Source organism: Cucurbita pepo, chromosome 1, assembly GCF_057944985.1.
Source record: "Cucurbita pepo subsp. pepo isolate OVF chromosome 1, ASM5794498v1, whole genome shotgun sequence".
NCBI classification, from domain to species: domain Eukaryota; kingdom Viridiplantae; phylum Streptophyta; class Magnoliopsida; order Cucurbitales; family Cucurbitaceae; genus Cucurbita; species Cucurbita pepo.
Genome location: NC_141798.1, coordinates 2,010,990 through 2,032,346, shown reverse-complemented (window position 1 = coordinate 2,032,346; position 21,357 = coordinate 2,010,990). Strand labels below are relative to the sequence as shown.

General features: G+C 36.8%; 4 protein-coding genes across 7 annotated transcripts; 2 read left to right on the top strand and 2 right to left on the bottom strand.

The window, feature by feature from the left end:
* Nucleotides 1-241: 241 nt before the first annotated feature.
* LOC111797245 (UDP-glucose flavonoid 3-O-glucosyltransferase 7) lies at nt 242-2,498 on the top strand. Its single transcript, XM_023680204.2, has one exon. The coding sequence runs from the start codon at nt 552-554 to the stop codon at nt 1,983-1,985; it is 1,434 nt and encodes a 477-aa protein (XP_023535972.2). The 5' UTR covers nt 242-551; the 3' UTR covers nt 1,986-2,498.
* A 348-nt stretch (nt 2,499-2,846) lies between these two features.
* On the bottom strand, nt 2,847-5,155 carry LOC111779070 (uncharacterized protein At4g06744). Its single transcript, XM_023659167.2, has 3 exons — nt 4,507-5,155; nt 3,411-3,916; nt 2,847-3,213 (listed from the first exon to the last, which is right to left on the bottom strand). Exons 1-3 carry the CDS (start codon nt 5,129-5,131, stop codon nt 2,947-2,949), a joined length of 1,398 nt encoding a protein of 465 aa, XP_023514935.2. The 5' UTR covers nt 5,132-5,155; the 3' UTR covers nt 2,847-2,946.
* A 4,364-nt stretch (nt 5,156-9,519) lies between these two features.
* LOC111779331 (cyclin-D3-3) lies at nt 9,520-11,868 on the top strand. 4 transcript variants are annotated; one of them, XR_015412664.1, is made up of 6 exons: nt 9,520-10,266; nt 10,378-10,579; nt 10,718-10,848; nt 10,932-11,288; nt 11,364-11,467; nt 11,662-11,868. XR_015412664.1 is itself a non-coding variant. In XM_023659484.2 (5 exons), the coding sequence occupies exons 1-4, from the start codon at nt 9,757-9,759 to the stop codon at nt 11,238-11,240; spliced, it is 1,152 nt and encodes a 383-aa protein (XP_023515252.2). In that variant the 5' UTR covers nt 9,520-9,756; the 3' UTR covers nt 11,241-11,288; nt 11,364-11,563. The 4 variants fall into 4 exon arrangements, 2 of the variants coding, with proteins under 2 accessions (XP_023515252.2, XP_023515242.2); XM_023659484.2 differs by lacking the exon at nt 11,662-11,868 and having other exon boundaries at nt 11,364-11,563; XR_002812677.2 differs by having other exon boundaries at nt 9,522-10,266; nt 10,932-11,467.
* A 4,387-nt stretch (nt 11,869-16,255) lies between these two features.
* Nucleotides 16,256-19,650, bottom strand: LOC111801572 (D-3-phosphoglycerate dehydrogenase 1, chloroplastic). The gene is made up of 5 exons (XM_023685601.2): nt 18,989-19,650; nt 18,057-18,433; nt 17,861-17,971; nt 17,682-17,777; nt 16,256-17,056 (listed from the first exon to the last, which is right to left on the bottom strand). The coding sequence occupies exons 1-5, from the start codon at nt 19,530-19,532 to the stop codon at nt 16,385-16,387; spliced, it is 1,800 nt and encodes a 599-aa protein (XP_023541369.1). The 5' UTR covers nt 19,533-19,650; the 3' UTR covers nt 16,256-16,384.
* Nucleotides 19,651-21,357: the final 1,707 nt, after the last annotated feature.

Sequence of the window (21,357 nt, the reverse complement as noted above, 5' to 3'; positions counted from 1 at the left end):
TAGATGTAATTTATGGTACGAAAAAAAGAAATTCAAATTTGATTTGTTCTGTGCCCATCTGTTACAAGATCAATTTAGATTGGCTGATTAGAAAATATAGTTAGAGAAACTATATGGGTAGCAATTAGACATAAATTGATACCAACTCCTCCGAATATGGTTGAAGTTATTCCATTAACAACCACATTTAAATCTTTTTTCAGATTGTACCCATTATCTCAAGTTTTAGATGGAACTAATCCATTAAGAGGGGAGAATTGACGGCTACTTTTGAAATAAAATCTAATTTTAAATAAACAAAATTATGTGAAGAGTAACATTTAAAGAGGTTCTAGAAACAGAACATTTGAGTCAATTAAGAAACGGGTGGAGACCGTTGATAGCAACGGCGGTACCAATTTTCAGCGCGAGACTTGACGAATCGGAGCGAAGGGGTCCAATATTCTTCCACCTTCTCGACCAATTTGCAGTATTAAATTCCATGATCGTAGCAACAGAGTTCCTCAGATTTTCCCGCTTCTATCTCTGCGAATCTCTGTTTCTCCTCTCTAATGGATTCCAAACACACCCAACTCCGAATCTTCTTCTTCCCCTTCATGGCGCAGGGCCACTCCATCCCCGCCATAGACATGGCGAAACTATTCGCTTCTCACGGTGTCCATGTCTCCATTATCACAACCCCTCTCAACGCTACACGCCTAGCCAAATCGATCAACAACTCCGGTCATCCAGGCCGCGAAATCGAGCTTCTCATCATAAATTTCCCCTCAGCGGCCGTCGGATTGCCGGACGGTTGCGAGAGTCTCGATTTGGCTAGGACACCGGATATGTTCCAGAGGTTTTTTAGGGCAACCACCATGTTGGAGCCTGAAATTGATCGGATTCTCGAACAGCATCGCCCTCACTGCCTCGTTGCCGATACATTCTTTCCATGGACGACCGACGTAGCTGCAAAATACGGGATTCTTAGGGTTGTATTTCATGGAACTTGCTTCTTTTCTCTGTGCGCGGCGGCGAGTATAATCGCGAATCGCCCTTTCGATAAGGTATCCTCTGATTTACAACCTTTTGTAATCCCTAATTTGCCTCATGAAATCAAATTAACTCGTAGTCAAGTGCCGGGATTCTTGAAAGAAGAGGTTGAAACGGATTTCATTAAGCTTTATCGAGCGAGCAAAGAAGTTGAATCCAGATGTTATGGATTTCTCATCAATAGTTTCTATGAGCTTGAGCCAGCGTATGCTGATTATTACAGGAATGTTATGGGGAGAAAGGCTTGGCATATTGGCCCCCTTTCTCTGTACAGTAATGTTAAGGAAGATAAAGCCCAGAGGGGAGATTCTGTATCCATTGATGAACATGATTGCTTGAAATGGCTGGATTCGAAGAACCCTAATTCGGTTCTTTATGTAAGTTTTGGAAGTCTTGCTAGTTTAACCAATTCCCAGCTGCTGGAAATTGCCAAGGGCCTTGAAGCTACAGGTCAAAGCTTCATTTGGGTTGTGAAGAAGGAGATTCATGATCAAGAAGAGTGGCTGCCAGAAGGATTTGAGAAGAGAATTGAAGGGAAAGGGCTGATCATAAGAGGCTGGGCACCACAGGTGCTGATTCTCGATCACCGGTCGATCGGCGGGTTCGTGACTCACTGTGGTTGGAATTCAGCTTTGGAAGGAGTGACTGCTGGGTTGCCAATGGTCACATGGCCAAATTCTGCAGAACAATTCTATAATGAGAAGCTGATAACTGATGTTCTAAAGATCGGAGTCGGCGTCGGAGCTATGCATTGGGGAAGAGCTGGGAAGGATTTGATAACGAGCGAGGCGATCGAGAAGGCAGTGAACCGAGTTATGGTGGGGGAAGAAGCTGAAGGAATGAGAAGCAGAGCAGAAGCGCTTGGAATTCAGGCAAGGGAAGCCATTGAAGATGGTGGATCATCTCTCTCTGATTTGAAGGCCTTCTTTGATGATATCAGGTCTCGGATTTGAATGGTTTGTTCAAGAATGACCAGACAGAAAGGTACTGAATTTTCTTATCATATCACTATCTTATAACACTATGCCGTTTTAGTAATTACAGGATTAGATGAATAAGTGGTGATTCCTTAACCAGAAATATGTATACATATGAAGAACACAATGAGCATTTGAGCATGCTGAGCTTGGGCTTGATATAACCATATATAACACAATATAGATCTTTGTCCACACGCACTTAAATTTGTGTCAATATATGGGCTGATCTTGGGCTTGATTTGTACATGATTCCTTTCGAACCCACTTTAGTTGGAGCGGGGAATGAAACATTCCTTATGAGGGTGGTAGATGTTTTCGGTTTGGGTGTGAGATCTCAGTTAGTTGGAGAGGGGAATGAAACATTTCTTATAAGGATGTAGAAACCTCTCCCTTTAGACACGCTTTTAAAACTTCAAGGGAAAGTCTATTAGCATTATGTTTGGGGTCTTACACTTTGAACATTGGCAATGGAAACCGAGCTTTCTATGGACAGGTGTTGACTTCTTACAAGGAACAAAGCCATTAGTGGCTAGAAGTCAATTTCTCTCTTAGCTTTAGCTTATAGGTCGGGCAAATTCTAACCCTTGCAAACGTCGAGGGTCTAATTTTATAATTACAAGTGTGACAGAAAAGTACGTTTAAGGGTGGTTTTGTAAATTCACTAATATAAATGAATAAATAAAAATAAATAAATAAATAAATAAAATAAATAAATGAATTTGTGGAAATGTAATCCATCTTTTTCATGTTGGCCCATTTTGATCAGCATGAGGAGGGAATGATGACGTAATGCTTCCTCACATTACCTCATCATATTATGATTAAAACTATATATTAAAAAAAAACACCAACCTTATAATATTACAATTAAAAGGGTATATAATATTTTTTTCCCTTAATACAATTAAAAGTTTATTTATTAAATTAATAAAAACTATTGTGGGTCGGGAGCAAGAGCAGCATAGGTCCTCTTGGGCGACACATAGTTTACATTATCACTAGGCTTCGAGACGTGTGAATGCAGATAGTAATTATTTTTGCAAGGAATGTACGTGAACGACTTGTCGTCTCCATGGTCTTTAGGTCTACATGCAAACTCTTTACAGTCTTCTTCGCATCTCTGATTTGGAAGCCCGAGAATGCAGTTGTTCGAAACGTCTAAAATCTTTTTCTTTATCAATTTTTTGCACGCAGGTCCCACCTAATATAAAATCATAAATATTTAAACATAATTCAACTAATTATTTAGATAAGACGGAAATATATTTATAAATTTTTAATTTTGGGTGTAATATTTAAAAAATAATTAATTTGTTACCATTAAGATTTTAATTCTATTCTCAAATTTTTTTAAAAAAATAAAAAATAAATTATTAGAAGGAAAAGTCAGCATTGTACCTTAGTGAAGAAATTATTCCTCAATGTGAAGTTGCCGAGTTTAGGCAATTTACAGATCTCCTCCGGCACCGGACCGTACAACTGGTTGTCCGCCAAGTACAACAGCTCCGCCTTAGCCAAGCAAGCAAACGACAGCGGAATCGGTCCGGTGAGCCGATTCTTTCCGGCGTCGAACAGCACAGCATTCTCCAAGTTACCGATCTCACACGGCAAGTACCCGTCCAATTTGTTGTTGAAGAACACAATTTCTTCCATTGTCTTCTTGGCGTCGCCGATGCTCCTCGGAATTTGGCCGGTGAACTGGTTGTTGGCAAAGGTAAGGAACCTGGCCGGAGTTCTGCCGAGATTGCTAGGCAGAGATGAGCTGAATTGGTTGTTGTTTATGTAAATCGCGCTGATTATATCTAAGTTGAAGAGCTGCTTTGGAATAGGGCCGCAATAGTTGTTGAATCGGAGGTCTAGGAATGTCAACAGTGAAGCTCCTAGAACATTGTTCGGAAACCCGCCTGTAAATGTTGAGAATTGTTGGAAGGGAGTCCCACCACAGCATATATTTAAAATGAACTATATCCTACCATTGTGGAGAGTCGTTATTCTATGTTATCAGAAGTATGTCCTCAATATCATAACATTGTAGAGAGTCGTTATTACTAACATGGTAACAAAGTCATGCCCTTAATCTAACCATGTAAACAGAGTCTTCGGACAATATCATACCATTTTGGAGAATCATTATTCCTAACACAGCAATAGAGACATGCCCTTAATTCAACCATGTCAACAGAGTCGCCAGACAATATCATATCATTTTGGGAAAGTCGTTATTCCTAACATGATATCAGAACATGTTCTTAACTTAGTTATGTCAATAGAATCCTCAATTGTCGAGGACTCCAAAGAAGCAGTTGAGCCTCGATTAAGGAGAGACTGTCCAAGGGCTCCATAGACCTCAGGGAGAGGATTGTTGGCATCTCTCAAAGCCTTTTGGGAATATCATACCATTGTGGAGATCAGTAATTCTAAGTTTTACTAGATTTGTTCGAGTTCTTGTCGATCGAATTGAACGGATTTGAGTGAAATTGAAAGAATTACGAACCTGGAAGCTTGTTGTTGCTGAGATCCAATTCATAGAAGAATCGTTGGCGATTGATTTTCTTCGGGATTGGGCCGAGGAAGAAATTGGAATTGGCGTGAAACACAGCGATATCGTCCAATTCGTCCATGAATCCTTCAAGACAGAGCTCTGGACCTTGAAATTTGAAGCCATTAAACATCACTGCAGAAACAGCCCTCTCTTTCTCCACCGGAAGAGGGTCGCATCGGAACCCTTTGTACCGGCACACGTCTTTCCCCTTCCATGTCTTCACCACGTCCATCCTTCCGCCGGTGATTTTCTTCCTCAGCCTCTGTATCACGAAATACGCCTTTCTCAGCCGCTCATTCTCGAACTCTGGCGGCGGCGGCGGATACTTCGGTGCCGGTGGTGGATACTTCGGTGTTGGCGGCGGATACTTCGGAGCCGGCGTTGGATACTTCGGTGTTGGCGGTGGATACTCCGGCGCTGGAGTTGGATATTTTGGATTCGGGTCCGGATTCTTGGTACCACCGCCGATGATGATTTCCAGTGACTCCCGGGAGGCGGACCGGGCAGCCGCCGGAGAAGGAGGATGAAGTAGGAGGAGGAGGAGGAGGAGGATTGAAAGAGAAGAGAAAGAAGCCATGGCTGTTAATGGAAGAGGAGAAAGAAGGGGGAAAGTGTTAAATAGAGTTTTTATTTATTTACAATTTAAAAATTATTTAGAGGTACTTAAATGAATTAAGTGATTTTAAAAAAAATATTTAAAATAATAGACCGTTATTATTACTTATATCAATAAAATACATTTTTTTTTTTAATAAATAATAAGAACTCGAGTGTGTCGGTCTGAAAGAACGTCAATTTATTTATCGAAGAGTGCTTAAAAAATGTCTATTTTGTAAGAATTGAAATATATAATATGATTTGATAGTACGAGACAAAGGGAGTTCACGTGATGAAGCTGCCAAGAAGTCACCATAGCTCTTGGGACGACTTCTCGTCATTTTTCCAAATTCCAAAGTATATATATATATATATATATATATATATATATATATATATATATATATATTATCTATAGTCTTGGAGGAGGAATAAGGGCCAATGATTACTAGTTAACGACTTTTCAACGATATTTTCATAGTCCCTTTTCCAGTTTTTGCCCACTTAGCTCGGTTATATTGAGATATCTATTTAATTTGTGATATTGAATTTTTTTTGAAATTCACGTTAACGAGATGGAAATTCTCTGTTAGCTAAATGGGGATGAAGACGAATATGAGGTTTTTCGTCATCGACCCCACCTTATTCCGACATACATACATACATACGTACGTACGTACGTAGCAAAAATAAATGTAAATTTTTGTAAGGATGAAGAATAAAATAGGAGGTGGGTATAGGGACATCTACCTCGAACATCTATGCACAAGAGCTATGAAAATGATCTTTTTACTGCCGAGTTTAAGCGTCGCTTTTAAATTTTTATTGATATTTTTTTAATATGGTAATAAATATATTTTTAAACTTTAAAAAAAAAATGGAATAATATTAATTAAATTTTTTAAAATTTAAAAATATTTTTAAAATAAAATATTAACCGATCCCATAAACATAATATATATGTATATATATATATATATATATATATATATATATATATATATATATGAGTGTTTTTTTTTATAGTATTAAATTATTATTGAGATTTTAATTATTTTTTAGATAAATTAGAAACTTTAGAAATATTTTTATTAATTTATGAAGTAAGTCTTTTTTTTTATTTATTTATTTATTTATTTTTTATTTACTGTTTAATCTTTATTAAACTTCAAAGAATTTGAAATCAATAATTTATAAAATCTTGAAACAAATGGTTGGTTCAATGAAGAATCTTTGCTGAAGCTGATTTCTGTATTTCGTAAAATCCTTGATGCGAGTGCGTTGATCGAATCAGGTGACGGTGAAACCCGCGGTGGCGGCGTCCTCTGGGCGGTCTGGTGGTACCAAATCCCTACGATCAGTGCAGTCGTTGAGGTACTGTAATTTTCTTCTCTTGGTGGTTTCAATGCTCTCTGCCTAGTTTAGGTTACCTGAAATTTCTGTTTCGAAATCCATTGTTTGTTCTGTTTTATGTAATGTAGTGTATGCGAATCGTTTCTTAGCATGAAATTTCATATCATTTGGTTATTTTTCCGTCTGAAAAGTTGAGTTTCAACTCGCCTTCCTGCATTTGATTCATCGTGGGAAGGAGTAAATCTGTTTATTTCTTTTTCAGCGGATAATTTCCAGTATCTTCACTTCCCTTCTCGATTCCAATAATTGTTAGCAGTTTAGCCGCAGGACTGAGCCTGTCAATATGCTGTTTGTTCACAGCCTGCTTTGTTTCTTTTCTTGATCATGAAAAATTTACAAGAGCTAGCTACATTTCAATCCAATGCAGTGTCGATTATCCATTGTTTGCTCCTTCATTCATTGTCTTAGATACCATAGCAGATTGTACGTTGTTTCAAATTCGAAGTCGATCCTTCTAAAGATGTTTGTTTGCCATCCAAGCTGAAATTAGTTGTAATACTTGGGAATTTTTCTGCTATGTTTCTTTTACCATTGTTTTGTATGACTATATACCACATACTCTACTGTAAGCTCCCAATTCCCATTTCGAGATTCTTCAAAGGAGTTACCGTGTATGCTAGATTTTGTACTCCGGGGTTTGTTTCCATTATGTTTGTTGAAATTCCAGGAGTTGTTTGGAGGATCAAAGCTAACTGACTCCTCTGCTATTTTCAGTTCGGAGTTTAATGGAAAGCTAACATTAGTTTGTTGATGATTGTTTAGACCATCATTTTTCCATTTAAATTCTTTTCAAACTGAAATGATCATATCTCTTGCTGCATTATCTTCATTAATCTAGTCACTTATTCTTTATTAAAATGAAGGTCTGGTTGTTTTTCTTCTGTTATTCTTCTTCCATTAGGTTTACTAAAAGATATGATCAGCATGACTTCATTTCACGAACTAAGAACGCATCTTTTATCCTCCTCTTAAACTGAGTGGTTGAAGTTTTGTTTAAATTAGGGGAGTCAAAAGAAACAGAGCCCAGCTGGTCACTCTCATCCAGTTATGGTGGTCAAAGGCCATGTGGGGCATGATTTCAAAAGGTACACAAAATTTTTCTTTTGGACGACAACTAATAGGCCATCAATGGCTGTCCATCTATTCACTTAAAGGCTCACCATACAACATGAAATGGGGAAAATCAAACTCAATTGCCATTTTTTGACCAAAAGGATGGTGGTTGAAGTAGCTTTGAAAGCTTTGCACCTCATTTTTTAAGGAATTGAAGGTTCTTCTTTATCACCGTGTTTAATTCGAAGTTGATGGATCTGAGATGGTGTTTGGAGATTGAAATCGTTTTGAAGATATAGGAATTGCGGATTGGTAGTTCAACTGTTCCTATAGGTTTAGTATCTTGGGTTGTTGATTCTGCTGGATTGGGCTTTGAGCTGAGGTGACAAAAGGGTTAGCAGCGAGAGAGGGCGTACGATGGCAGCAACGAGTGAATTGACGATAGTGACAAAGTATAAGAGTCCAAGCCCATCGTTAGTAGATATTGTTCTCTTTAGCCCATTATATATCGTCATCAACCTTTCAATTTTAAAACGTGTCTATTAGGAAGAAGTTTCCATACTTTTATAAGGAATGTTTCGTTCTCCTCTTCAATCGAACGGTGGGTGGCAATGGCAGCCATGAGAGGACACATAGGCCACATGTAGCTAGCATCACTTTTTTTTTGTCTTAGGATGACTTGGCTTAATTGCCAAACTCTCAGCTATATAATCTCGACATGTATTTCATTAAGAGGTCATATATTTCAAATTCTCCTTCTCTAAATGTCATTGAACTAAAAATAAAATTTGAGTCTTTTAATAGAGTTATCAAATATGTATGTATTTATAAGGTAGATTATAAATTAAATACACAAATAAAACTATGCTTTTCGTACATAGGATCCTCATTACATCAATATTTTATTGGTGATAGATTAGATTAGAATTATAAACAATTGTAAACTCAATCTAGTAGTACACTTGACCTCGAGAAATCGGAGAGCTATAAAGGAGGGTTCTTTTCCTGTTAACTAAAAAAATACAAACAAACAAAATACAAACAAACGTTGTTCGTTCTTTCAAAAGTTATAATACTAACCTTAACCATTCATAAAACTATCTTTAGAGTAGAGAAATCTGCTAGAACGTTGAATAAAAAATCAACGTATCTAGATATTGTTCTTACCTGTATAGTTAGACTAAGCATTCTAGTCACCGAGACGTGTCACCGATGAATTAATTTTAGGACGAAATTAAAAAACGAGCCTAAAAAGAGAGGGTAACGTATAGAATGAAGGGGTTAAGGCCCCTAATTGAAAGCGTGAGTTTGGTATAACAACTTTCTTGGGTCAAAGTAAAGCATTGTCCTGTCTGCACCTTCCTTTGTCCTTTTTTGTTTTTCCAATCCCCGCGTGAGGGACCCTTTTCTTTCCCATTTTCATTTCAATTTTTAAATCTTAATTTACTTTTTTTTTTTTTAAATCTCGTGTTTAAACATTCGTTATAAAGGTGGAAAATTCTCCCAAACATCAGCATCAGATACATTTTAAAAAACCGTGAGGCTAATGACGAACAATATCTATTAGTAGTGGTTTGAGCTGTTACGACTCTCGAGCCCAGTTAAAAAAAAGTCAAAAGAAGTGAAACGGGTTGAATGTCTAAGCTTATAATATTAATATTAAAACATTAGATAGACATAGAAAAAGGCAACCTCAAAAAACTTTCAAAAAGAAAAAGGGAGTGTTTTATAATAACACCCAAATGAAGAAATCCATAAAGAAAAGGGGGAAAAAAAAGAGTCTTATTTGAAAGTAAAACCCTAGAAATCCTCTCTCTGTCATATTGAATTGGCAGCCATTGGCATTTATTTAGGTTTCTTAGGAGGTTGTTTTCATGGGGTCCGGCTTGGTGTGTGTGCCGTTGCGTTTCTGCCCGCCAACGGGACACACCGAAAGCACAAACATTTTCAAACCCCAATGCATATATAACATAAAGACAATCTCCACCAATACAACCCACCGCTTCCCCTTTCTCTCTCTCTCTTTTTCTCCTCTCCTCTGGTTCTTCGATCCCCTTTTTCTCAGTTCCGTCGGACATGGATGGCCCTTTGAGCTCCTCCGTTTTCCTCTTTTGAATCCCCTAATCCAAGCTTCATTCGATGGCAATGCATCGCTATGAGCCAGCCGACGATGAAGCCCAAACCCATTTGATTTCGCTCGATTCTCTGTTTTGCGAGGAGGAGAAATGGGAAGAGGAGGAGGAGGAGGAGGAGGATGAAGATGAGCTAGAACAGACCCATCAAGCCCATGTTTTTTCTTTGGATGTTTTGGAGGAAGATCTATTTGGGGAAGATGAACGCCTTCTCTCCTTGTTGTCTAAGGAAACAGAGCAGTTGAAACAGAGCAATCTCAAGCTTGAACCTCTGTTAATGGATCCTTCTGTCTCTGCTGCTCGTTCTTCATCTGTGGAGTGGATGCTTAAAGTTAAATCCCATTATGGGTTTTCGTCTCTCACTGCAATTTTGGCTGTTGCTTATTTCGACAGGTTCCTCTCGAGCTTTCATTTTAGAAGTGACAAGCCATGGATGAACCAGCTTGTGGCTGTCACTTGCCTCTCGTTGGCGGCTAAAGTGGAGGAGGTTGAAGTTCCTCTGCTACTTGACCTTCAAGTATGTTGATAAAATGCAATACCCATCATTTCAAATCGTGTTGTTCAAAGGTTTTGGTTATAATTGAGCTTTGTTCTTGTAGATAACATGTTTGATTAAATGTCTGTTCAGGTGGAGGATGCGAAATTTGTGTTTGAGGCCAAAACCATTCAGAGAATGGAGCTTTTAGTGCTGTCAACTCTTCAATGGAGGATGCATTTGGTTACTTCATATTCATATCTTGACAACATTGTAAGAAGGCTTGGGTTAAAGACCAATCTTCATTTGGAGTTCTTCAAGCGTTCTGAGAATCTCCTCCTTTCTCTTCTCTCAGGTTAGAACATGAAACCACTTAAAAGTAGAGTTGATTTAGTGCTGTTCTAATGGAAATGAACTCGAAAATGTTAAAATTTGGATCTTTTTTTCTTGAATTCTCATGTTCAGAGTTGAAACTTCTTCTGGGTTTTGTTAGATTCAAGATTTGTGGGTTATCTTCCATCTGTCTTAGCAACTGCAACAATGATGAACATTATAGAACAGATTGAACCCCATAAGTCAATGGAGCACCAAGATCATCTTCTGGGTGTTCTTAAAATGAGCAAGGTTTGTTCAAGAACAAATCTCATTCCATGTTGATTTCATTCAAAACCAGTTTGATCTTAACTTTTGAAACTCCATTTAAACAGGACAAAGTGCAAGGCTGTTACAATCTTGTAGTGGAGCATTCAAAGGCATGTACCAATGGCTTATATCATTCCATCAATCCCCACAAGCGGAAGTACGAACATCATCAAGCTCCTGATAGCCCAAATGGTGTGATTGATGCTGGTTTCAGTTCAGACAGCTCCAATGATTCATGGGCATTGAGAGCAGCAGCATCAGTTTGTTCTTCACCTGAACCATCTTTCAAGAAGAACAAAACCGAAGAGCCAAGAATGTTATATCATTCTCTGAACAGGAGGGTCTGTTTGGACATTGTTGGCAGCCCTTCTTAGTTCATAATCCGCCCCCCTTTCCCCTCCAAAGAACTAGGAAATGATTATGTATGTGTTATAATGCTCTGCTCCATTTCTCACTTTTGATATCAAATTGCTTGCCCATAATGTTCTTGGCATTAGAATTGGAAGGTGGAAGGAAGAGCAGTGATGGGGATTTGATGGGAATGTTCACAAGAACAGAAGTGACCAGAAAAAAAATGGCATTGCAGAGGAGAAGACAAAAAGTATGCATTTCTACTTGATTTCAAATCAGATCACTTTCCTTTTTGTTTTGGAGGAAACTCTCATTATTATTAAATAAAGCACAGTAGTTCTTGGTTTCTTGTTCTGTTCATCACTGTTTTTACTTTTTTCGATTCATGATTTGAATATTATCTTTGTTTGATTCATTATTGAGCTGCTGTAAACTGGTTTAAAGGGAAAACAGAGCAGACCCACATGGTTTCAGGGAGAGATGGGTATGTCTTAAAACGAGCTATGGAGTGATCGGAGAAGCCAAGGTTGTCTTGTCTGTAGGAAAATGGTGTTTGATTCCTTGTCCTGTCCGATCTTCTCTGAACAATGTTCTTATTAAAGCTGCATTTTCTTTGCACAATAACAGTGCCTTTCAGCCATTCAATCCCAATCTGAATTCTCTTGAATTTCCTTTGCCTTTTGGCTCTAAGTGAAAAGGGGTGGATTTTGATCTTCTAATAAAATCTCGTGTTACTTGGCCGACCGATAATACAACCGGGTTATCTTATAGATATATCTTTTAAGAACCCGTTTCAATTATAGGCCAAAAATTGCACTATTCACCTCGAAGTTCAAAGGAGATTTGATAGATCTCCATTTCCCAAAAGTTCAACCTTGTTCGGTGTCATGTTTCACCGACAAAAAAACAACGATTCAATCCCGACCTAGGTAAACTTTAGTGTCATGAGCCTCTGATAAAAAAAAAACAACGATTCGACCTCAACCCAGGTAAACTTTGGTGTCATGTCCATCTAACCAAAAAACAACGGATCAATCCCGACCCAAGTAAAATAATCAGGTAAATTTGACGATACAATTAAAAGAAAAGACGTAGCATTTGAAAAAGAAGTCGAGTCCAATCAATTTCCGGATTTACCCATCTCATCCTTCTTGTTGTATTAAGGTTGGGTAGAGTGGTGCAAATAGAAGGTAGATGTGTGCCATAGTTATAATAATTTACTATTGAGGGAAAAAAAAATAAATAAATAAAGGACTAAATGTTGAATCAATATTTGTCCCCACCCTAATAATAATGCTACAATTGCAATTATCAAGAAATTGGGGGTTCTTTTTGTAAAAAAAAAATCTATTTTTTGACCAAATATTTTGCTCATAATTAACCCATCTTTGTCTCTTGCTTCTTTAATACAATCAAAAGGGTTTCAATTTTGGACCAAAACCCATATTTTTTTTTTTTACATTTTTTTATTCATAAATAATTAAATATCTTTGGTAAACAGCTGTAAAGTTTTTATTTTTTATTTTTTTAATTATTCTTAACCCAAAAATAAATAAATAAATAAATAAATATATATATATATATATATATATATATATATATATCACTCTAGTGATGAGTGAAGGGATGGGAGTTTCAAACTTTAGGTCCAACAATGTGGACCCCACTCTATTATTTTAAAATTTTTCGGTCGAGTATTTAAATTTATGACCCGAGTATTTTTAATAAATTCTTCTGCGTTCAAATCAACATTAAATTTATTGTGTCTCCCGAGTCAGCTATGTTCAACATTAGATCTAATGAATATCATTGTGTGACATAAAATTTTTAGTGTTCAATGACAAGGATTACAATAAAGTCGTATAACAGTATTTCAGTACTAAAACAACACTTTTAAAAGTTCGAAAAAAATTAAAAATATTCCAAATTACATTCGAGAGTGTTTTGCAAGTAAAGCGAACAAGAAAAAATGGTTGAGAAAAGTAGTAAGTTCATGTAAAAAGTATCAAACCCGACCCCATTTCTTTACCTAAACTTGTCAAACACTTATAAACTCGTCTAAAATCAATCTCCCTAATTGAAGATCGTAGTTTATATGGACAGTTTACGTCCTTGTTTTCCTTAATTCAACCGTTAGCAAAATAAGAACCGAACATATTTTATTTATTTGATTTATGTTCAAATTAATAATTTTTTTTAAAAATGGACAGAATGCATTTAATACACAAATAATGAATAATTTGAAAACAATATATTGTGGAAATTAATATTTATGAGAATCCTCAAAGTTTGCATCCAAAATTAATGCATCAATAATTTTGGAAGAATAATAACAATAAATAAATAAAATTTTAATTTATTTTTAGAGAGAGAAAGAGATAACATGAACAGATGGTTTTGTGCACTCCTTATGCATGACCCAACTTAATGCTCATGACTTTTTTTTATTTATTTTATTATATATATATATATATATATATATATATATATATATTTATTTATTTATTATTTATTTAAAAAAATTGAAAAAAAAATTAAAAAAAAAAAAAAACATATCCTGTGTGTGTGTGTGTCTGTGGTGAGTAAATGTTTGATGTTATGCAATGAGGATCCAATGTGTGTAGGATCAAGTTTTTGTGGAATTGTCCCTTTCTTCTCTTTAAACTTTCATTCCTATTTCTCAATTATTATCGCTTCGATTTTTGTTTTATCTCGGTATTTCATCTTTCGTGTTTATTTTATTTTTTGTCATCGTCTTTCAAGAACGTTGTTCGAACGTTATTTAACCTAGAATTAATCATCGTGAAACGATTTGTCTGTTACTTCAATCAATTATAAAATATCTGCATGGTTCTAAATTGATAGAGAAAAACAGTGTAATTTATAGAATTTGACTTTGTTAATCAACGGTTTAATTCGTGGTTAAATTATTCATGATTTTACCTACCTTAGATGAAAATGCTAACCATGGTAATTATGTTTTTGAAAAATTAACCGTTTGAAAGCACTTTTTGGGTCAGTAAAAATGGAGATTTTGGAATATGTAAAGCTTTGGTTGATGGGCCATGGAGGGGTGGAAAGAAAGTGGTTTAGTTGGTTCAGTAACTCCCATGAATTTACCATATCTCAGTGAAAGGAACAACACTTAATAAATGAACCAAAACAGATAAAAGTTTTGGTTTGGTTTGGTTGTCGATTTATTTTACCGTCTCAAAATGTTCCAAATCAAGTTATTTCTTTAACTTAATGTCGTGATATTCATACTCGAGATACCCGTGAGGTTAGAGGTGGTTTATTCAAACGTGCGAAAAGATTCTTTGTTCATATTGTAGTGCGACGCTCGAAGTGTTAGACACTGTATTGTACAACACAATAGTGATTGATCGTGTATCATCGTGTTCTAAGACGGTGTTAAGTTTGTAATAAGTGAAGAGTTGAAACGTGTTGTTTATTGGAAAAAGAAAGGGGGAATAAATGGGTTACCTATAAAGGGTGTGGCGCTACAAAGAAATAGACAAACATCATTAACTCTACAAACAAACACAGTGTGCTAAGTTTGGTGGTCCATTTGGGTGAGCTGAGACAGCCTGGTTTTTACCCCACCCTACCCACAGTAAAAAAAAAAAAAAAACAAATGGTAAAAAAAAGAGGGATTAAGAGGGTTAATTTTGGAAGGTGGTATGGCCTAAATTTGGGGTATCTTTGAGAGGCTACACTGTGAGGCTACCCTACTACTATTACTACCCACCCTTTCAATTTCTCATATCTCTTCATTTATTTTTTATTTTATTTTATTTTATTTTTAATATTTTGAACCACAAAACATTTATCTCTTCTTTCAATTCCCTCTTCAAATGTCTCTATCATTGGTTTGTAATCTATACAACTTTTTGTTTTTGTTTTTTTGGGCTACCAATGGATTAGCTACCCGAACAATCCAAGATGCCCATATTTCTCCTTTTACACAAGGACGGTATGTTTGTGTAAATACATATATGGTTGTGATACGGATCGAAAATATGGGAATCTGAGACAATTTGAAGTATGAGAATTACAAAATTGGGTTCTGATGTGGGTTGGTAACGGTTTTAAAATTTATCAACTTTTATAGCCCGACTGGCTAAAAGCATATATTCATCGACCAAAAATCAAAGTACGATGATTTGATGATGTAATTAAAATATTAAAAATCTTTGTTTTGGACATAGAAATGAGTACTAAAAACTTGGTGAGTGAATTTGAAGATAATGTTGTGAAAATATCTACAAAAAAATTTTAATGAGTATTTTGAATTACTTGATGGGCCATAGGCCCAAATATGATATCTACGGCTAGTTCAGGCCCATTTTGAAGCCCATTTTGAAATCATTTGAAATCATTTGGTGTGATGTCACACGTTGGTTGGGGAGGAGAACAACACACTATTTACAGGGTGTGGAAACCTTCCCTCAGCTTCCCTAAGAATATGCATTTTAAAGCCTTGAGGGGAAGCTCGAAGGAGGAAGTCCAAATAGGACAAGTCGTTACTAATGGTATCAGAGCCAGACATCGGACGATGTGCCAGCTTTCTCACTATTCCCCGAAAGAGGTAGACACGAAGCGGTGTGCCAGCGAGGACGCTGGGCCCCGAAGGGGGAGTGGATTGTAATGTCAAAATACCATTTATAAGGGAGGACAATATCTACTAGCAGTGGATTTGGGTCGTTGCTAATAGTATCATAGCTAGACACCGAACGATGTGCCAGCTTTTTTGCTATTCTCCGAAAGGGAGTAGACACAAGGCAGTGTACCAACGAGAACACTGGGCCCCGAAGGGGGGTGGATTCTGATGTCAAAATACCATTTATAAAGGTGTGAAAACCTATAGCAAACACGTTTTAAAGCCTTGAGGAGAAGCCCAAAAGAGGGTGACTGTGGATCTGAGTCGTTACATTTGGATTTGATCCATCATATTATGGGCCATTAAACTCCGACCAAGAATCCATTTAAAAGGGATCCCGTTCTCAGTGAATAAAGACTCATTCTTCAAACAACTTAGTAAATAAAACAAACCAACCAGCTTATTTAAACGAAAACTGTCAAAATTGGGGCCAAACATGTAAGGAATGTAATGTATCCAAATACCCAGAAGATAGGGGGGGCCTTCAAGTTCATGACCACCACCATCCTACAACTTCAGGAAAACAAACTCTTCAATTGCTGGAATGTCACCAATCCTCTTCAAAGCTTGTTTGCTGGGCTGTTCATCGACACCAATCGCCATGACTGCCTGCTTTCGAGGAGCAATCCTCCCGACACTCATGAAGCTCACATTAACATTTTCTTCTCCCAGAACGCTTCCAACTCTTCCAATCATACCTGGCTGGTCAACCTGCCTGCACAGTATGATGCTACCTTCCAGACTAACGTCGACTTCGAAAGAACCAACCTTCGTCAGGTGAGGGATTCCATCTTTCACAAGTCCTTCCACCTTAATTTCTCCGGTGTCTGATATTGCACTGGCAAATCTGGATTCCACGTTGGCAATCTGGACCTGAATGTATTCTAATGGTTTCTCAGGTGACCCATCCAGAACGACTCGCTCCTCACTTATCCTTAGTCCTCTCTGTTTGGCAGTAAAGTCAGCATTCACCAAGTTCACAAAAACACTTGAAATCGGCTCAATTAGACCCTTGGTTATCATGGCACGAAGAAGTCTGGTGTCAAGATCATCAGGAGCTCTAGAGGATGCATATGTCACTTTCACAGTTTTCACACCACTACCTCCAGCTACCAATTGGACAGCCAGTCTTCCCAATTTCTCAGCGAGTTCAACAAATGGTTTCAGCTCGGTTAACACCTGTAGGGAAGAAATAATACTTACTTAGAATCCTTATATACCAGAAACTTGAGAAATTAGTTAACAGAAAATAAAATGTACATGAATAATGATGCAAATCACAATTGTCACCCAGCAAATCTTGATAACAAGTATGCGAAAAGTAACGAATTAAAAGAAACAACAAAGTAATCCATTTATAGTGGCACTGTTATATCGTTCGAATTGGAAGTAAGGTTTTGATAGCTTAAGAACCATTTACATTTAATAGTGTTCTGAATATTCTCTCCCACTGTTGAAGGATTACTATTTAGCCTTTTATGCAGCGTCGAGAAATGGGGAGAAATGTCAAAGGTTTCCAAGTCTTATAAATGATAAGCGTTCAAAAGAAGATTCTTACTCTATCTATAGCATTATGAGTCAGAAAACCAAAGATATAGCCGCTTGGAAGGAAAGAGAATCAAGAAAACAAATGACTACGAGAAGTAAAAAGGTCGACATGAACAGAACTAGAAGGCAAACGATTCTTCTTTTTTTTTTTTTTTTTTTTTTTTTACAAAAATAAACTACTTTCAGATTAACATTTTAAGTGACCATGAAATACGAAACATGGGAGATAGAAGATTCCAAAACTAAGGGCTTATACCTCTGCAGGAACCATCGGAGCATTGACGGCAGTAGCTGCAAGCTCTCCTTTCAGGGCTCCAACAACAGCTTCAGCTATTTCAACAGCAACTCCTTCCTGCACACCAAATTCAAAGATCATTAAAACTTGTAAAAAGAAAAACACAAGCTTTAAGTCCTTTGATTTAAAAGAACACACACCTGAGCCTCCATTGTGCTGGCACCGAGATGAGGAGTTACAGTGACATTCTCATGCTGAATCAACTTGCTATCCTTAGGAGGTGGTTCCACAGTAAAAACATCAAGTGCAGCCTATCAGAATAAGAACATATTACAATCCTTGCTTTGTAAATAATAATAGCAAACTTCAGTTTCAAGTTGTAGGAAGGAAAGGAACCTGAGCAACAATTCCAGCATCCAGCGCCCTCACAAGAGCTTCTTCATCAATTACTCCTCCACGAGCAACATTAACAATCCTAACTCCTTTCTTCATTTTTGCAAAATTTTCATCGTTAAGAATCTTTGACGTGGATGGAGTTAAAGGCATATGTAAAGAGATGAAATCAGCAGTTCCAATGGCTTCATCAAAGCTCACAAGTTCTACGCCTATCGCACGAGCACGATCAGCTGGGGCATACGGGTCATGGGCAATTACATGCATGCCAAGACCCTTTGCACGACGAGCAACTTCAGATCCAACTTTGCCGAATCCCATTACAGCCAGTGTTTTCCCCACAAGTGATACACCGACATATTTGTTGCGTTGCCACTTCCCTAGGGTGGAGGAGAAAATGTAAAATCATAAGTAGTTCTTTTAACAAACGCATCTTGTATACAAAATCAAACCAATAAACTATAAAATCATCGACTATTTCGTGTCAACTGGCTGATATGGGAAAGAGAACGTCTGATGCAGAAAAAAGTTACTTAAATCTATGTTACAGAGAAAAATTATTAATCGTAAAAAGTCCGGTGAAATCCAGGCCAGGCAAGCATGGGAATAATTCTGAACTTACAAATTCCCGACAGATTCCCACCTTTTACAGTGCATCTCAATGCTTCTTCTTCTTCTTTTTTTTTTTTTTTTTTTTAAATGACGTATTCCCAGAACCACCACCATCGGGCAAGGAATTTCTTTAGAGCGCAATCAGGTTTAAACATTAAAAATGTATTTAAAAAAATGATTCAAACAAAATGTTCGTCCAATATTACGACAAAAGGTCGAGATCTTTCCGAACTTTTCGCCCTTTCGATGGTTTCGAGCAGATCCAAAGCAAACAAGGAGTTACAGAACACGAAGATTCCGTAAAATGTTTTATATAAACGTACCGGCTTTGACAGACGCATCGGCTTGGGCAACATTTCTGGCCATTGCAGTTAAAAGCGCGATTCCGTGCTCAGCGGCAGCCACCGTGTTCGCAGTCGGAGCATTCACCACCAAGCAACCATGCTCAGTGGCGGCCGCCAGATCCACATTATCAATACCAACACCAGCCCTCCCAACAACCTTCAACCTCCCTCCAGAGGATTCAAACACTTCACGGCTGACCTTAGTCCCACTCCGCACAATAAGCGCATCACAGAGCGAGATCTTGGTGCAGAGCTCCTCAGGAGTCAAATTATAGGAGCAATCCACATTAGCAAACTCCTTAAGGAGATCAACACCCGCTTCACCAAGCTTCTCCGCAACAAGAACCGTCGGTTTCGCATTCAACGACGCAGAAACCAACACAACAAACCGCGGCACACCAACACTCCGAGGACGAAAATTAACAGAAAAAGCCGAAGAAAGAGGAAGCTTAGAAGAGAGAGAAGAAAGTACCGAGCTCCGAACCGTCGACGTACGGAGCGAAGGTGAAGCAGAGGCAGCCATTTACTCGTCGGAAGTCAGAAATGTAAAGCACCGGCGAAGCGAAAAAGGAGAGACGACGAGGAAGATCTAGGGTTTAATAGGGAAGGAAGGCGAGAGAAAGGTTTAGGTTTATGATGAAAACAGAGCGCGAGTGCCAACGAAAAAGATATGTGCGTTTGGCGGGGAGCGTGAAATACACGCGCATGTGATGCGAGTGAGATTCCAGAAATGGAATGTTGATTGTTTTTTATTAGTTTAGTAGAGTTGGCTTTAATTGGAAGCCAAGTCCCGTATTTTATTTAACGCAAAACCGGGTAAAAATCTAAAATGTACCGTGGTAACTCTTGGGTTAACTTAAAAGTAGGGTTAAATGTCCTAACACCATTAAACTATCCCCTTATTTTCTTTTAGAAAATTATTATTAATTCAATTTTATTGCAAAATTTTATAATTTATTAAGACTAAAAATGAATTTAGAAAAAAATATTTATTTATTTATTTATTTATTTATTTATTTATTTATGTGTAATTAAAGGTAGAGAATCTATTATAAACTAATTATTTTATCACTATTTCCAAGACGTTTTTTTTTTTGGAATCGTTTGACTAAAATATTATTTTTAATTATTTTTAAATATTTGAGGCGACGTCGTAAATAGTTGAAATCTATTGTAAAAGCTGTTTTCCACCACTAAATATTAAATATAAATTTGAATATTACATATATATATTACATCAGCATACAATTTATTAATCTTTTTTAAAATTTTCATATTTTTTATTATTTCGATCACATAATTCATAAACAAGAAAATGCTTATTTACTTTATATAACACGAGATGTTTGCATAAAACAAAAAATAATTATGAAAATATCATAATATTTACGTAATAAATTTAGTTATTCTAAATTTTAAGGTAACTTGACTCTCAAGATTTGAAAATAATTTATTTTAAAAAATAAAATAATGAAAATAATTTAAATAAAGTAATATTCCATTTAAAATAATAAAGTCGGAGTTTACTACCTGAATTTTGTATTTTAAATATGGACCGTTACTTTTTTAAAAAATATATTAAAAATAATAAAGTTGGTTTAATCCATTAAAAAAAATTGACTGTCAAAAGTTATTTAAATTTTAAAAATAAATAAGATAAAAACGTTTAAATGTATACTATAGATTAATCAATAGATGTCTACAGGCAGGCGATTGGCCTATACTATCTCCATCCAGAATTTACGGTTTATTATTATATGTCTAATTAGCATAATGTCAAAAACATTTGACATTGTTTTTGACATTACATGAAAAGGAACAAATGAAACCAAGACATTAGACCCAGAACTCGGAACAAATGAAACCAAGACATTAGACCCAGAACTCAGAACAAATGAAACCAAGACATTAGACCCAGAACTCGGAACAAATGAAACCAAGACATTAGACCCAGAACTCGGAACAAATGAAACCAAGACATTAGACCCAGAACTCGGAACAAGTGAAACCAAGACATTAGACCCATAACTCGGAACAAATGAAACCAAGACATTAGACCCATAACTCGGAACAAGTGAAACCAAGACATTAGACCCAGAACTCGGAACAAATGAAACCAAGACATAAGACCCAGAACTCGGAACAAATGAAACCAAGACATTAGACCCAGAACTCGTAAGACATAAAGAAATAGAATTTCTTTCTTTGAAGTGAGGCAAGGCGGGTCAAAGAATTGAGTGGGATTTTCTTCACCAAATGACCCAACGTCCCGATCCCCACTTATCTAACAAGAAGAAATCTCTCTCCCATCCCACTCCAGCCCCTAATCAAATGAGAAACTACGCCCC